Here is an 18,509-nt window from a genome sequence, read left to right on the forward strand (position 1 = left end):
CAAGAAAATGCTCTCATTTTCAGATTTCTGATAAGAAATAAATTTAGGGTTAGGGTTTTGGGGTTCTTTTTGGACTTTATTGTGACAACTCTTTTTGGCTTTTTAGCGAAGATGAATCATTCCATTTGTTGCAGCATGGCAGCAGGAATTTCCCATCATTCTCTTTGCCCCCCCCATTATTATTTCATTTGTCCATGCAAAAAGGCAAAATAGTGTCATCATAATGCCACCTTCAGAGATTTTCAGGGAAAAAACAAAAAAACAAAAAAATTGGCCCCAAAACCTGCATGCAGTTTCCCCTGCCACCTACATCATTATTAAATTTTGTTATTATTTCTTCTCGATTTATTTATTACATAGGGTTTTAAATTATTTGTTTTTTGTGTTGTACGAGAGTGCTCACTGCTGCTCAATTTTCATTTAATTTTTCATTTATGATTTTCGACCGTACTTCTTCTCCCCATTTATCTCTCTTATTAATTCATTGTTGTTTGCCAATCGGAATCTGTTTTTTGACCTTTGGCCCAAACGCCAGAATTTTGATGCCACCAGTTTGTCAATCCCTACGGCTATGACCATGTTCATGGAAAGTGATTTTTGTTTGTGATATAATGTTTTATTCATATATAAAGTATAATGTTAAATTATGTTCTATTTAAAAATCTTTTCATTATATTATTGAAGTAGTATTGTAGTAAGTGGTTATCTTTTTTTTTTTTTTTAATATTACAATACATTTACATTGATATTGTAATTTGAAGCTCAATACATAAATCTGCTTCATTTTTAATATACAATCCAACTTTGTACTTAGCTCAAAAATATAGATGCTCCATTTTAAATATTACAATTCAATTATATTGAATATCTGATACATTTTAAATATCACAAAATAGTTCTACTGATATTAGAAATATACTCCATTTTGATAAAATTAGAAGTCTATCGAACCTGTCTTGATATATTCTATTTTATTGCGAAAGAAGATAGATAGACCACTTGTACAAGTCCACAACTACGCATGAAAACTTGAATCCCTTCACTAGTGAAAATTATTTTCATTAAGGCTAGCTAATTTTTAATCTCCAAGAAATCCCAAGCTAAAATTTCAGTTCTACTTTTTTTTTTTATAGAAAATTTCAGTTCTACTTGAAAACGAATAAAAGTATTATTATTATTATTATTATTATTAGTGCACGCGCTAGGCTAGGGAGTAGGGTTGCGTAAAGGCAGATGCATGAATTACTTTGTTTTAATATAGATGCAGGAATCACTTACGACAGCAGCAATTAACAGTTTTTATTTTTATTTTTATTTTGGGAAGCAGCAGTTAGCATTTAGAAAGCAAGAATAACAACAATGAATGCGCGTGAGAGAAAGTGGAGCAGAGTAGGTACGTACAAGTGGCGCGTGCACCGAGGAAATGAAGGCGAAGTGTGATGATAATTCCTTTGATTCTGCTTTGCGGGTCAGAAAAATATTTGGATATTCGGGATTTGGAGAGATGATGCGCCTGCAAATGCGATCAGTACATGCCTACTTAAATACGTTTTGTCCTTTCACTTGAGAGAGAAAAATACGAACAAAAATACCAAAAAAAAAAAGACGCCAATTTGAGTTGCTTTGCCTAGGCCCTAGGGCAGGGAGATCGTATTTGTGTTAGTTTTGTACTTTTGTATCATATTAAATTAAAGATGATTCAAACATAACTCATTCAATAATATAATTAAAATAATAAGATCCTAACTAATATGAAAAATAAATGAGTTACTTAATAATTCAGTTAATATCTTGAGATTTAATAATATATATATATAATTTATTGATATTATAAAATATACCTATTTATTTAAATATTATACGTTTATACTATTAAAGTTTTAATTACATATATATAAATAATATTATATATATCGATATTATAAAATATATATCTACCAATATTTTACAAATTTAAACCATTAAAGTTCTAAATTTATATAAAATTTTGTAAATGAAGAACTATGTATGTGTTCATCCTTAAAAAAAAAAGAGAATTTTGTATACTATTTAAGTTTTGATGACAAGAACTTATAAATTAATTTTAAATAGAAACTATAATTGTGCCATTGGTTGGATAAATTGATCAAGAACTTTAACCCTAACTCAATATGAAAAAACAAATTGTGTCGACCCGGACTCAGTCCATTTGATAATCGTGTCAAATATGACGACACATAACTGTTTGGTCGTGTCGTGTTTGTATCAAATAATTTGGTCGTACCAAATTTTACCAGCTCTAACGTTGCCATATTACCATTGTAACAAAGGCATTTAGAAAACGAGCACTAGTTTGCTGGAACTTAGTGTTCTACTTGTGTGTCCTAACAAGTAAAAATCAAAATTACTTCGTTTTTTACTTTAAAAAAAGGTTATACCATGAGAATGAATTTTTGGGATTTATACTATAACGAGATTGCTTTCCCAAATGGAGAATTGGAAGAGCCACTAGTTCAGGTGTCGAGTTTGCTGGTGATCGAGTGAAAGATTTTAGAGTATCTCTATTATACTACACCTATTCAATGCATGTATGACACGTATATATGAATTAAATTTGACTTATTTGTAAGTATTTGAGAACAAGCCCCTCTAGAGCCCCTTGTTAAAGTGAATCTACTTAGCAAACTGGTAGGATACGGAGATCGATTGATCAATATGAATCTCGAGAGTGGGTTGTTAACTATCGCCCTTTTGTCCTGGAGGCTTTCCTGCTGGAGACTACGATGATTTTTCAAAATAAATACACACATGTTATACATGCATAAAGTTGATGTAATACAATAGAACCACTCTAGAATTTCCCTTATCAAGTGCTGGTCCCTATATCTTAAGTTCTTAACCTATTAGTGGTTGATATACTGCATGTTGCTCCTTTAGTTTCATATTCGTGAATGCAGTCTTACTATTAGTTAGATCTAAAAAAATAGCGTCCAATTATATGACTAATGCATTTGATATCCCAAATCTTAATGCTGACTTATCGGACTCTCACAACTTTTGATCATCAACAACGATATGTGTCAACTCGTATAACATATGGTTATAGTTAACTTGAAGCTGCTCTAAGGTAGAGTATGAATTATAGTCACACACGCAAAGTGATAAATATTACAAAATTTATTATAATTTTGATCGTGTTGTTATGAAATAGTGCTCTACCTTAGAGCGGTTTCAATATAACCAGACCTAACATATATAGTAATTTATGTAAAGTTAATTTTTAATTTTATTATAATTTAAGGGTACAATAGTAGTTATAACACAAAAGAGATTTTTTTCATCAAAACAAATAGAAAATTACTATCGTTATGTGAAGATACTAAATTATTACTAATTCTAGTATTATATGATGATTTTTCAAGTACTTGCATATTTTTTCCTTCCTAATATACCGTTGGAATTAATGGCCCTGATGGACTGGATTGATCTAATGAAAAGAACATCTGAAAACTTCTTTAGATAGGGTTTTATATATCTTGTAGTTTGATTGGACTTTAAGAGTTATAAAGTCTTATGATTGAATTCTATCACCCTTGCGACCTTTTATATAAATCTATATAAAGTCTTATGAGATATGAGAAATACATATAATATATTAAAAATACAAAAAAAACCTAATACGTAGAATAAATTGAAAAAAAATACAGTGAGAAAATATTATAACAAAATTAGGTGAATAATAACGAGACCAATAAATTTTATGGGGATTTTTCAAGAGTCGGCAGCTAGCTGTAGCTAGAGCTCTATGCTAGGAAGGATATTGTGTACAAATACAAATAAATAACTGTAACGTCAATGAATTTCTCTGTCCACAAAAATTCCATATACGTAATCGTCATCATCCTCTTGACGTGTTCCTCTCCCTCATGTTCTCCGCCGTCGATTTTTCACAATGATATATTCTCATTGCACGGCCAGGAAAAATTGGACGGCTTAGATGCTGATTTAAATTTTCAATTAATTATTTTAATAAAAATAACTTGTCTTGTTGGCCTTTTGTAGTTGACTTTTTAGTTTGACGTGAGCTACCGTTTTATAATTATCCCCGGCAATTTCCACATGCAAAAAGTTCTCGTGTTTTGACTAGATTTTGATTTTCGATTTTCTAAGAAGTTGCTTATCCTGCGCACCCTTCAAGGCCACGTGGCTCGTAGTCCTTCACCAGAAAATCCAATTAGTAGTGAAATTTATGGATAATTAAGAGTAAATATGACATGACGCGACAATACGACTCAGTAAAAACAGCCAAATCCTATTGGATTAAAGGGGTTGCACCAACACTCCCATGACGCAGCCCCGCTTCATAATTAATTTATATGACAATACAGTATGTATTATCAAATTAATATAAGACTATTACTAAAAAAAATTTAAACGAGACAGCGTTCCTCTCTCTTTAATTTATTTAAAGAATCTTTTAGATTTTTTAATTTAATAATATATTATTTTTAAATCGAGAGAAATATTATTATTATTATTAATTTCATAAAAAATAATTAAAATAATATAAATTTATTTTTATTTGAATGACCTTTTAGGAGAAGATTTCTTTTTTCAAAATTCTATTTGCGACATGAGTAAACAAATCGAATTTAAAGAAGAAATTTAGAAGAATCCTCCGCTATGCTCTAACGTGATATAAATAATAAAACTAATTTACATAATATTAACTAAAATAACCAAACCATTATAAAATAAAAGACTTCCTAATCTTGTCCTGCATCATGTGAAATAATTTTGGCTTTGAAATGGTTTAGAAAAATATATAATTTATAAAAATCATTATTCCAAAAATAAATTAATGATTTTTTACATTCAAAAAGGAAAAACGACCAAGGCATGTGCGTGAGTTGAAATGGCGAAAAGCAAGTGCCAAGAAAGGCAAGTGTTTTAGGGAATGAAGTGGTATACGAGGTACCATCCTCCTTGTGTTTGCTATTTATTTATCTCCAATAAATTATTATATTACAATTATTCTTGTATTTTCTGGATTAGGTTAAATAGTCAAAATACGGAACCTTTGTACAACTTTTGGCAGGTCTTTGCACTGTTTCTAGTCGTCTTTCTGGCACCCCTACTCTCTAACCCTAAACGGAACAAGTCTTGGATTACAAGAAAAAGGGCAAAAACGACCTATTAAAAATCAACCAATGGCAAAATTGTCTTAGAGATACAGTCAGAAACCGACTCTATACAGTAAGCCCTTTTGTGTTTTTTTTTTTTTATATTTCTGATTGTGAATGATGAAAAATGATGACAACGTTGGCGTATTTGAGAACATGGAAAAAGAGAAGAAACAAAGGTCAAAGGAAGGCAGTTGGGTTTTGGGGACTTGGTTGTTGATGATATTAGAGTAGTGTAGGGGTACTGAGTGCTATTTTCTTTGAGGTAGAATTTTTGATCTTTTAAATCATTTTTTTTCTTTTTTTATTTTAGGTTCTGGCTCTGCAGCTGTGCAGCAGCAGGTATTATCAGTCTTCTTTAAGGAATTACAGCTTCGTCTCTTCCTTTTCTCGTGATCTTTTCCCTCTCTCTCTCTCTCTCTCACTTTCTCTCTTTCTCTTTCTCTTTCTCTTTCCTTCACTTGCCTCCTTTCTGCAAGAACTTGTATATATTTGTTGCTTGAAAAAATTAAGAAGACCCAACAAAAAGGAAAACAAATAAAAATAAAAATCACAGCCCTTTGGAAGATTTTGTGAAGGTAGCCATGGGAAGTTGCGGGAGAAGTGGAGCAGTGAGGCAGTACATAAGATCAAAAGTTCCTCGTTTGAGATGGACTCCTGAGCTTCATCGCTGTTTTGTTCATGCTATTGACAGACTTGGTGGCCATCAAAGTAACTTTCTTCTTTCTTCTTCCTTGTTTTTTTTTTTTGGGTTATTTAAAGAAACCTATAAAAAAATGACTCATTTTGCTTGTGCGTAGAAGCTACTCCTAAACTTGTGCTTCAGTTGATGGATGTGAAAGGACTCACTATATCTCATGTTAAGAGCCATCTTCAGGTAGGTTTGCTGGTTGCTTTTTTTATTTTTATTTTGTTTTTTAATTCTATTTCTCTCATATTCATATGTGCACTTTTTTATTTGGTTCTCACCAGATGTATAGGAGCATGAGAAGTGACTTGGGCAGACAAGGTATTATTTTTTCTCCTTTTCATTTTTCATTTTTTCTATTTTACTTTTGGTTTGTAAAAAAAAATTATGGCATTTAAGGTATGATATTATTGTTTGGAGTTTCCTCTATTGGTTCTTATCCTAAAGTTGGAATCGATTTTTATCCAGTTATTTTCTTGCAAATGTTCTGGAAATGTGCAGCAACACTTCATTTATTGTAAAAATTCTCTTTATTTATTAAATAATATCCACTTTGATAGATTTTACCAAAATAGATTAGAACAAATGTTAACGGGCTTTCTTCCAGATCATATCTTATATTGGCATATTTCTCATGAAATTAAAAACACCCACAGCTACCAATATTTGCCCTTTTTCTTTTTCTTTCTTTTTTCTTTTCGGTGATTTGTTTTGTTGGGTAATTTGTGTGTGACTACAGATAAGACCCAGCAAAGAAGACAATCATCTTCGGAACAGCATGATCGTGGCTGTTGTATTGATGAAGTAAATGATCTCAATCATAATCATCATATGGGTTTTCATGATTACCCATCTTCAGAATCCATTAAAAAATCAGATGCTCAGTGTATCTACAACAACATCAATACCCCTTTTCTTCCTTCAAAAAGGTCAGTTTAGCTTTTACACTTCTCAAAAATATGTCACAAAAAGTTGATAGCTAATATCTGTGGAAACAATAATCAAGAAAAGATTTTGCCGTGCATTATCTTTTTCTTATATCTTCTGTTTTGATTTTGCTTAAATTCTCAGCAAGGCTAGAACTGAGACAAGGGGTTGTTCAATATCTGATCAGAATCTGCAATGCAGCCAAGGAATATGTGAGACAGTTTCAAATCCGTACCCTTTTGATGATTATTTGCAGCAGAAGCAGAATAACAAGGCTAAGGAGGGTTATGGCACTGGGGCTGCTTTCAGATACAAGCAGGCTCATTCTAATGCTCTATCCTCACCCTTCTCTCAGCCACATGACGATGATCATCTTTACACTTTGAAATATGCAGTGGCAGTAGAAGAATCTGACTATATCCTTAAGGTACACATTTATCAAAACTCATTTCTCCTTTCTTTGTCTTTCTTTCTTTTGCCAGCCTTTTTAAATGTGGTTGAGTGTAATGTTGGTTATATTTTGGTAACAAGTTTCTTACTTATAGTTACAAAGCAAATGTAATGAACTTGGCCTTATGACACAGACCAGTGGATGCATGGAATCTCCATGCTTTTTAGGTCAACTTTTGTCAGCTGCATTGTTACACACCGTACTGTATTTTCACTTCACAACTTTTAAGCTTTTGCAAAAAGCACTTCTTCATTGTTGATCTTCTTTGAACAAAGGGTGATTGTTTCTAATTACTTTTTTTTTCTTTTTACCCCTTATGACTAACAGTAAAACTAACTAAATATCAATAATATATCACTACCTTCTTATTCTTTGATTTATTTTATCTTTATGGGATGCCACGACAGATTCAACTAAGTTACAGCCAGTTACAGCAGGCTGTAACTTATTCCTCTCAAATGTACAAAATGAACATCAGTTTGCATATTTGAACTCTCTATTTGTCTAATTTAGTAATCTTTCCTGTTGCTTTCTGAAACCCTGAGTCAAAGTTTCAGTGTGGTCCCGTATGGCTTTTCATTATGTTAATGAGGGGGGACCCCTAAGGAAGGTCCAAATAATGGAAATTCAAAATAAGCCTTTATTGCGATGGAAGGAACAAGCAGTACGTTCTCTAAAACCAACAGTCTTATTATAGTTTTCAGTGGTTGGACTACCCCTTTATTCAATAATAGCCCCTTCCCTTTTGTCTCATTTTTGTTGTTTCTTTCAAAATCAAGTTTGAATTTTTAGATTGCAATTAATTGCTTTCCTAGAACGCACTTCAAGTTCATGGACGTTGTAGTTTGACTTAAGGGTTAATATGTTTTTGCACAAGAATGTCATTGTTTTTTGGGTTGGAATATTTCAATCATTTTCATGATTTATTCATTCTGCATTGAGGCTTCACTAACTTTTAGTTTGATTTCTTTTTAATTGTTATTTCCCCCCCCCCCCCCTTAAATGGCACATAATATAAATCATTCCCATATTGAACTTTGATGAGGGCATATGAAAGCTTACTAGTTGAAGTAATTATTAACCACCATTGTTTGCTTCAATAAAATTTGTGCGCTAAAATATTGTAGCTCTAACCAATATGCTTTGTTTCTTCAGGTTAACAAAAATGACTCGGATGAACTTATTCATATGCATCAGAACAATGTTTTGAGGGGACAAGCAGAAGATGAAGAAGCTGATGATTTTGAGTTATCATTAGGGCTCTCACTACCTCATCCTTCTTCACAGAGAAGTAATGCTTCATCAACAAGTGACATTGGTGCCGAGGCAATCTCATTATATTCCAGGTCTAATGCCAAAGATTGCTTTGGTTCTTCTAGGAGATATAATATTAACTTAGATCTGTCTATTGCTCTCTGTGGTACCTAGTGTCAATGTAAAGGAAAAAAAAAAGAAAAGGTTTTAATCTTTTCACCCTGCGATGGAGGTTCATCTTGTTTTTGTATCTTCTATTTTATTATTAATTTTATTTTTCTTAGTTTGTAGCCATTGCGTAATTATCACTATTATATATGTTAAGCTTTGTTTAATGAGCTACACATTTTGGCTTAATGTAGAGACTTGGAAGTCATAGATGCTATTACATGACATTAACTGGAAATGGACATTTCAATTTTGTTTGGAATGTAACAAAATGTTCATGAATTTGAAGTTATAGAATGAATTACATCGAAAGAATTTGTAGAATCAGTTGCATTAAAATAAAAATTACACAAATTACAAAAAAATTAATTAAATTTCCAACTGAAAACATTATTGAAATGTGAGAAATTGGAATTTAACGTTATTAATTCAGTTTTGTTAAAAAGAATAAATTGTGTTGTAATTTAATTATAATTAAGTAAAAAAAGGAAATTAAACTAGGAGCAATTTCACTTCAAAATTGATTAGTAAATTTTTGAAAATTTAAAAACAACATAATTAATAATATAAATTTGTTGCTACTAAAAAATTTTCGGTAGGCCCTAAGACACGGTTCAAATTATAAGTTACGTATTCTATAATAGTCCTAGAGTTGGATTATTGGCACCCATATGATCTCCTCATAAAATCTCCTTTTTAGTTATATTCATTTTATTTTTGAAAATACCCTTTTTCTTATATTCACTTTTCTAAGTTCTCAATTTTCATTTGATTTGTTTTATTGTTAAAACTCAAAAGTATTATTGTGCTATTTTTTAATTATTTTCAATTTTATATTACTCTACACACAAATTAAAAATTTATATGGGTGATAACTTTTTTAGTGTTAATCATTGGCTGAAATAACACATATTTCAAATTATAATTTCAGAGCAATTTTAAGTATAAAAATATTTAATCAATAAGAAATCAAAAGAGAACAATAGATTATTCTAAATTTGTACAATTTATTTTAGTTAAATAGGAAGTAACATATAGATTTTTTTTAAAAAAGGATTGATAATGAATTAAGTAATTTGCTGAAAAAAATCTATATGTATTTAATTTTTAATTGTTCTTAATTATAATTTTATTTAAAGTGGGGTTTTGTAAGAATAATGTAGGGGTGCCAATGGCTCCACTCATAGTCCTAAGCCAATACATTGGACCATGGCACAAATGTGTATAAGTAAGGCCCAATATACATTGAATCCTTAGTCAATCGTACTTGAAGGGAACGAGCTAATGGTGAACCTATTATCATAAAAAGACCGTAGAGAGTCCAGTACAGTCCAACCTATTATCATAGAACGACCGTAGAGAGCCCGGTACAACCCATTGATGTGTAGGCCCATAATTTAGTTTACAGCAATATTAGCATTAGCAATCTGACGGTAATTTCTGGCCTAGGCTCATTAAACATTTTAGAGACTCTAATTTCATCCTAAACTTAAGTCATGTTACTTGGTAGATAAAAAAGATAATCTCCAAACGAGTTATAATCTTATTTATAAGGAAAGAATTATCTCTCTTTGATAAAGAGAAAAAATTCAATATCCTATGCCTTATCATACAAGGATTTTAGCTACCTTATAAGAGTCTGGTACCATACCTTAGTAGGATTACAATTTCCTAGTCAATGCCTATAAATAAAGTTCTTTTTCACCACCTATATACCATACCTTAGTAATACGATCATCAACCATCACATTCACCACCTATAAATAAAGTAATACCTTAGTAGTATCATACCTTAGTAGGATTATAGTTTTCTAGTCAATGCCTATAAATAAGGTTTTTTTTCACCACCTACGATCATCAACAATTAAGAACCTAGCATTTGCAGTTCTCTAAAATTCTGAACTACAAATAATAACCATGCAGCCTGTATTCACCATTAATTAAGGAGAAAATCTCTCTTTTGATCCGGACCAACATTGAAGCCTTACATTAAGGCACAAATAACCCTGAAAGAGCATTCATTACCATTCCTTCACCACCATAGAGTCTTCTCTAAATAAGAACATGACTCTATTCTTAATTAAATTGATTGAAACCTGCAAATGGTACCTTTGTTACCAAGTTATAGTTAAGGCAACATTGGTAAGGTTGACCACCAAACTTTTCCCAAATAACTATCTACTACCTATCACACATCTAAAACCTTAAAATTGTACCTTTTCTCTACAATCAATATCACAATTAGAGTTTTTCATTACCAATAATATTAGGGATCCCAAAATTTGAGTTTCAACTTGAGTCCCAATGCTACACCTTATTTATTGGATGATGGATTTCATAACTTTTACATTATTTATCTGCCATCAAATGAATGAATGTCACATCAGTTGAGACTCAAATTAAGACTAAGGAATTGGGAAGCCAAACACTACTTTTTCCATTAGTTTACTGTCAGATTAACCTAAGAAACCATCATAAGGATATTAGTTATTCATTTTACATTATTTTGCTCCCACAATACTATTTGTATTTTATTCAAAAGCCCAATCTCTGCAAGTCAATAGCCAAAGTTAAAGCTGCAATAAGATTTTATTTAGGTGACACCAAAGCTCAAATATTGTCTTGGACATTATTACTCGAATCACATAACAAAATCAAGTAGGCCATAGACCGCCAAGCCCAAAATTTTAATTTGGCCCAATCCTATATGGCGGAGGGAACCTTTTAGCTAATTCAAACATGAAACTTGACCCAATAAAATTTCTACCCCAATATTTATCAGATTACCAAGGCTTGGCTAGGATAGGATTGGGCTGGATTGGTTGAATCAATTCTTGAAGAACTTAACTGATCTTACTTAATCCTATCCTAATCAAAGCTTGCTGTTTTGTCAAATGTTTGGGTGAAAATTTCATCAAGGCACTTATCACTCTAGATTGGCTAAGAGGTCCCCTTTAGTCAAGATAGGATTGGGCTAGACCAAAAGTTCAAGCCTAGTGATTTGCAATCTGCTTGATTCTATTGTACGTGTGTTCTAAAGAATAAGGTCTAAGAGTCTATTTAAGCGTTAGTGTGGCCTTAATAAATTGTTATTACAACCTTGAGTTTGGCTATTGACTAGCAGATAATAGGTTGTTGAACAAAAGGCTCTCCTGTGAATAGTTGTGTGGGAGTAAATAATTTATAATGAGTAATGAAGAACTTTACGATGGTATCTTAGGGTAAATTCAACAGTAAATAATTGAAAACTCTAATTGCAATCTTCACTATAAGGTTTGTGTCTATGGTTTGGTGACTGAAAAAAGTGCAATTATAAGTTGTTAGACAAGTTTTGAGTAATGGATAGTAATGCAAGAAAGATTTGGTTGCCGACATTGCGAATACTGCTAATATTAACTTGGTAAAGAAGGTATCATTTGTTGGTTTTAATGGATTTGATTAAGAATATAGGCTTGTTCTTAACTAGATGAGATCTATGATGGGATAACTACTATCCTGAATCAGTGTTTTGTAAATAAAGGTAGGGGTGTTCGCGGATCGGATTTTACGGATTGAACATCAATCCATATTCGATCCATGATTTTGCGGATTATAATTTTTCAATCCAATCCAATCCAATTCACGGATTGATAAAATTAAATCCAAATCCAATCCATACATCTGCGAATCGGATGCGGATTTGACTCAATCCATATCCAATCCATACGTCTGCGGATCAGATGCGGATTTGACTCAATCCATATGCAATCCACCATTTTGTGCATTAGTTTTCGAATTAAAAATTTTTAGTTCTCTCCAACTAATGAAATAAAAAAATCTAATATAAAAATAATTTTGCTACCAATTAAATTTAAAATTGAATAAAATTTAAATAAATTAATTTTTTAAATAAAGCTAAAATAATACATTTAAAGTTTCAAAATATAACACATCGAGACTAATTATTCAAATAAAGCTATAAGAATACGTTCAAAGTTTCAAAATATAACACACCAAGCTTAATTGTTCAACTAAAGTTACAATAATACGTTAATATAACACCGAAATTAATTGTTCAAATAAAGCCACAATTAATTGAAATGACGAAGTTTCGGAAACCAAACACAGTTTGATCCTTCACCAGGGCTGTTGCGCCTGTCGAAAAGTGGTGATTACGGAGCCATCCACGATGGGAACCAGGAGAAGCCGTACGGGTGGCGATCTTGAAGGTTGTGATAGTAAAATTGTTCAGCTGGAACCAGTGAATGTGAAGTGGCTCGATGGACTTGGGAAAGAAGATGGCTTACTCTGGCCAGAATCGCACGGCCGGTGTCCTTTAAATCTGTGTCGAGAGTGTATCCAACCAGTATTGAGTGTTGCTAGTGTGTGTGATGGCGGGGAAGCTTAGGGTTTTTTGTTTGCAAATTGTTGGTGACTTGGCGTTATGTTACTTTACTTTTGCTAGTGCGTGTGACTTTACTTTTATTTTGTTTTACAATTTTTACAAGTTATATTTGTATATTTGATTATTTAATTATTTTTTATTTTATATTATTATTGGGTAATGGCTAAGATATGTTATAGTGCTTAGTAACTATGCAATGTCACATTTATAATTTTTTTAATTAAATTTATAATATATATATATATATTGTTTTTGCAGATTTACGGATTTCTGCGGATTTACAGAAGTAAATCCATATCCAATCAATCGACTGCGGATTTTAAATTTTCAATCCATATCCAATCCACCAATCCACAGATCGGATTCAACAGATCGGACGGATTGAGCGGATCAGATTGGATTCTGAACACCCCTAAATAAATGTGCTTTTAAAGAGAAACTTGTTGCCCAAATTAGCAGTCTTGGTACAATATATGCATATCCTGCTAATATTAAAACTTCTAAAATGATTCTTCTTGAATTAGTGTCTAGGCTCTGTAGTTTTGTGTGGGGGTGGGTAATTTTAAATTCGGATGAATCTGATTATATTTCAAATAGTTTAGATTAGGAAAAAAATCCATCTGAATCCAATCCAAACCTTAAATCTAATCCGAATTAATTCAGATCAGATACGGATCGAATGAATATTTTGGATAATTCCATATTCGGATCGAATTGGGATGAGTTCCAATTTCGGATTATATTTCAGGTTAAGATTATATTTCAGATTTGGATTGAATTTAGATTTGGGGCCTTTTCGACAATTCTCACAAAAAAATTATGAAATCTATAATTAATAAAAAACAGAAGTAATGTAAAACATCAAAAAAGAAAAGAAAACAAGCTGACCATTTATGTACAAAGTTTCCATTCACGAGTAATGAAGCCATCAAAATGAAAACACTAAGTAATTAAATCTATAATTAATGGATCATTTATATTTTTGTAGCATTCATTTTGTACAAAGACTCCTTTCGTAAGCTTATGTTTTAATAATTTAGGAATAATGGTCCATTAAAGCATTTCATTGAATTAGTAATGCTCTTATAAGCTAGCCGCATAAACATTGCTCCAAATAAACAACATAAAATAAACATTACTCCAACTCTCTAAATTCCAAATAAATAACATAAAATAAACATTACTCCAATCTCCAAGTCTCTAAAAAAAAATACAAAATAAACATTACTCCAAGTCCCCAAATAAACAACACAAAATAAACATTATTCCAAGTCTCATAATAAACATCACAAAATAAACATTACTTTTAAGTTTCCAAATAAACAACATAAAATAAATATTACTCCAAGTCTCCAAATAAACAACACAAAATAAACATTACTTTTAAGTTTCCAAATAAACAACGTAAAATAAATATTACTCCAAGTCTCCAAATAAACAATACAAAATAAACATTACTTTAAATCTCCAAATAAACAACACAAGATAAATATTATCATCTGACAACAAAATAAATGAAAATAAAAATTATCATCCAACAACATTAAGGAACTAGGAATTAGACAACAAGTTCTTCAAACTATAGTACAACAACACCAAATTAAACTTACAACATACTTTGATAAGTCCTTGACTCTTGCTCTCCAACTACCAACTTCAACTTTCCTAACATAAGATCGCAAACAAATATCATGTTACAATTGACTTAAAACTTAAAACCAAAAGTAAAACAATTATAATTATAATAACTTGAAACTAAAACATCTATTAAATTTAAGAGTTATCTATTCAAATAACATGACGAATACTAGCGCCCACTGTTGTAATCATTGAAGCTTGTATGTGTACATACTCTTTAAAATGAAAAAAAAATATAACTTATAATTAGTACATGAGTAATATAAAAAATGTATTATAATAAATTTGAAATGTATTATATATAAAATGTAATATAAAAAGATGTTACCTTCTTGTAACTCCATTTGATATATATGATCTTCCAACTCTTACTTAAGATCGTAGATGGGAGTGGGCAAAAGTTTAGATTGCAACTAATTTTCAATACAAATCAATGCTTCAATCATAGTAAGAGTCAAAGAACTCCTGTATTAATCAATAATACGACCCAGTGCTAAAACACACATAGACGCCATAGTGGATATCAGAATTGCATGGACATCCCTTGCTATTTTCTCCAATATTGGATACTTTGACTCGTTCACCTTCCAACATAGCAAAACATTGAGTTAATCATTACTAGGATCTTCAATGGGTCAAGTGAGTATCTTTCCACGTCGGTTGACACATGCTTGCCTTCGTTTTGAATGGAAATTTTCTTAGCATATCCAAGGAAAGGGCGACTGACTCGTAGGGTATCATCACTATGTTCCATTATGAACTCTTGTTGCCAGTCCGTGTAATCTATAAGATGTGGAGAAAAACTAGAACTGACACCACCACTACGAGTACTGTAATTAGGAAAACTCTCACTGTGCAATGGTGATAAGGAGTTCCATCCACTATATGCATCAAAAAGTGAATTCAACAAGCCTTTCATCACCGCAACTATTTCTTCAATCTTCGCATTGTCATTAGAAAAAATCAAACTAAAAATATGTTTAGTAAAATTCATTTTTCAATGCGGATCAAGTATTGAGTCAATAATTAAGATTTTGTTAATTTTTTCTGTGCACTCCCAATGTTTGTCATATTTTTCCCTTATACTAGAAGCCACCAAATTCACTAACTATCTTTGCTTTTTCCCAATGCATTTAATGAATTCTCAACTATGCCAATTGTATTGTAACAAAGATTAGAAGTCATACTTAAAGAGGTTGAAAAAGTCAATGTAACATCATAAAATATCTTTAAAAACCTCACAATTCATTTGGCACTTTCCCAATCTTCAAGTCCAGGTGGCCCACTCTTATTTTCTCATTTTTTTTCCTTTTTAAAGTATGCTTCATAAGGTTTATCCACTTCTGCCATCCTCTCAAACGCTACATGAAACTTCAAAGCAGTTATCAACATCAAATAGGTAGAATTCCATCTAGTAATATAATCCAAAACTATAGTTCTATTAGGGCTTTTCACATGATCCACACACACTGACTAAATGTTTTCAACCTCGAAGTGGATGATCTCACATCTTATACAACATTATGAATACCAGCAACTGAGGCGTGTAATTCTTTCAACCCCTCAGTGACAATCAAATTTAAGATTTATGCAAAACAATTCACATGCATGTAATTATCGTGCAATAAAAATGCATCAGAATTCTTCCACATAAGCATTTGGTTCTTCACATAATCAATAGCAACATCATTGCTTGACACATTATCAATAATTTTTGCACACACCCTCTCTACTCCCCATTCAAGCAAACAAACCTCAATTTTTTTACCAATTGTTTTCCTTTTATGGTCTTCAATTACACTGAAACTAATAACCTTTTTTTATAAACACCAATCATTATCAATAAAATGAGCTATGATCACTATATAACTCATGTTGTGAACTAAATTCTATATGTTAGTTCCAAGACACCCTCTGCTTATTTATACATATCAAACTCTTCAAAATTCACTTTTAAGTATGCTTCACATACTTTTAGATATGTTCTCATGTTGCTAATCCCATCATACTTTAAATGGCATTGATATACTTTGCAATAGTAGTTGCACTTTGCTTTATGCTGATGTCCTCAAGTAAAGTGAAATGGCTTTATATTTCAAATTTTTTCTTCATTTATCGTCTTTGAGTTGGCTTTTTTTACTTTGTATTTGCATTTCCTTCTTCTGTGGGTACTTGTACAGTTTGAACTTCATTATCATCATTGGAATTTGATCTTGAATGCCTAGTCATCTGAACATACAAAAACCATATCAATTACCATTACTCTATTTATGAATTTTCAACTGAAAAATAAACAAGGATGGCAAAAATAAACTACTGGCTTGTTACTTCGAGAAATTACACAAAAAATTAAAAATAAAAGTGAGAAGCTATTCTAAACAACTGAACAAGGATGGTAAGTTGCCTTTTCTTAAAGACTTAACCATTCAAAAAATCCTGAATAACGTTGCACTATCGTAGGTTAAAAACTGGGAAAAAATTAACATAGAGAAAGAAACTGGACAACTTTTTACTTTTTGGGTAACTTCTAGTTAATACCAGCATAACAATCAAACACTTTATGGATCAAATGTATTACTTCACTTAGAACAGATTCTATTATTCTAAGAATGAAAAAACAAATTTCCTAATGCTCTCAAGAATTATTAATATATTGAAAACAAGGGAATAGTACTGGATAAAGAATTTCATGAACCATCTGTGATTGCTAAGAAAACTAAGTGAAATAAAAAAACATCAAAGTACGTGGGGGTACATTTTAAGCAACCAAATCACTTGCGGTGATAAAAAAAAATCGTATAAACAAGTGAAAAAAATTAAAGTTTCAAACATAAATTGTCGGGAGTTTTCAGATTAGTGGATTACCATGAAAAAGTACGAGGCTCTCGTCATTTTCGATGTTAATTGCTTGTCATGGGTCTGGAAGATGTCGTGGTAGCTGGGTTCATTTAGTTTGTGTCGTTGTCGGCATAGTAGTGGGCTGGCTTGCTAGGTCGTGGCCAGTGGATGTGGTGTGCTTATCGTGGGTTGGCTCATCAAGGTCGCATGACTATGGTGTATTGTTTCGTGATTTGGGAATTAGGTATTGGTTTTTGATTTTCCTCTTTCATTTTTTTAATTTTAGTAATGCAATCTGGTCATATTATTTGAATTGACCTGAATCCAATTTGTTTTTATCAGAATTAAATTTGATTGAATTATAAAAATTATATTTGAGAAAATTTGAAGCTAAATTTGAATTCGATCCGATGCCCACCCCTAGTTTTGTGAGGATACTATTATTGTCCCCATACTCATATCTCTTTCTAATCTTTCAACTGTCTTGTGTAAATGAGTGCTGACATAATTAGACAGTATAACTCACAAAAACATCAAACAACTACTAGAAGTTGAAGAAAGTAGACATGTGACAAAATTGATCCTGCAGTATTTAAATTCTTAATTTCTATGAAGAACTATTACGTATAATTGTGTTTGCATACATAAAATAGTGTGGCTCCATGAAATCTTACAAGCTTCTCAAAATTAAATACAAATCCATGAAGGACCATCTTTTCAAAACACTCAACAAGCCTATAAACAATTATCAAGTCGGATGCATATCAAGTTAATTAGATGCGTTGAAATTATTACTAAAATAGCTATCCTTTTAACACCCTAGATCACTTTACTATAGCATAAAAAAACCAACCAATAGTAGTATCATCAATTCAACGCCTAATGAAATATAGTAATATGTATCACTATTGCCTTAACTTCAATTTAGTTTAGAGTTAGCTATGTTTATTGCATGTAATTTTTAGGCAACTAAAGTTAGTTATGTGATTTACTAGTTTA

General features: G+C 31.4%; 1 protein-coding gene across 1 annotated transcript; it reads left to right on the forward strand.

Annotated features, from left to right (window-relative positions):
* Positions 1-5,328: 5,328 nt before the first annotated feature.
* LOC102607614 (myb family transcription factor MOF1) lies at positions 5,329-8,839 on the forward strand. The gene is made up of 6 exons (XM_006470807.4): positions 5,329-5,873; positions 5,963-6,039; positions 6,135-6,171; positions 6,590-6,779; positions 6,922-7,204; positions 8,384-8,839. Exons 1-6 carry the CDS (start codon positions 5,747-5,749, stop codon positions 8,654-8,656), a joined length of 987 nt encoding a protein of 328 aa, XP_006470870.2. The 5' UTR covers positions 5,329-5,746; the 3' UTR covers positions 8,657-8,839.
* The last annotated feature ends 9,670 nt before the right edge of the window (positions 8,840-18,509 follow it).

The sequence above is a fragment of the Citrus sinensis genome, chromosome 8 (genome assembly GCF_022201045.2).
Source record: "Citrus sinensis cultivar Valencia sweet orange chromosome 8, DVS_A1.0, whole genome shotgun sequence".
NCBI lineage: Eukaryota > Viridiplantae > Streptophyta > Magnoliopsida > Sapindales > Rutaceae > Citrus > Citrus sinensis.

Excerpts from the sequence above, each read along its gene's own strand:
- LOC102607614 (XM_006470807.4), top strand. The coding sequence starts at position 5,747 with ATGGGAAGTTGCGGGAGAAGTGGAGCAGTGAGGCAGTACATAAGATCA. Across the intron at positions 6,040-6,134 it reads ATGTTAAGAGCCATCTTCAG|ATGTATAGGAGCATGAGAAG; the intron begins GTAGGTTTGCTG and ends GGTTCTCACCAG. Across the intron at positions 6,780-6,921 it reads CCTTTTCTTCCTTCAAAAAG|CAAGGCTAGAACTGAGACAA; the intron begins GTCAGTTTAGCT and ends TTAAATTCTCAG.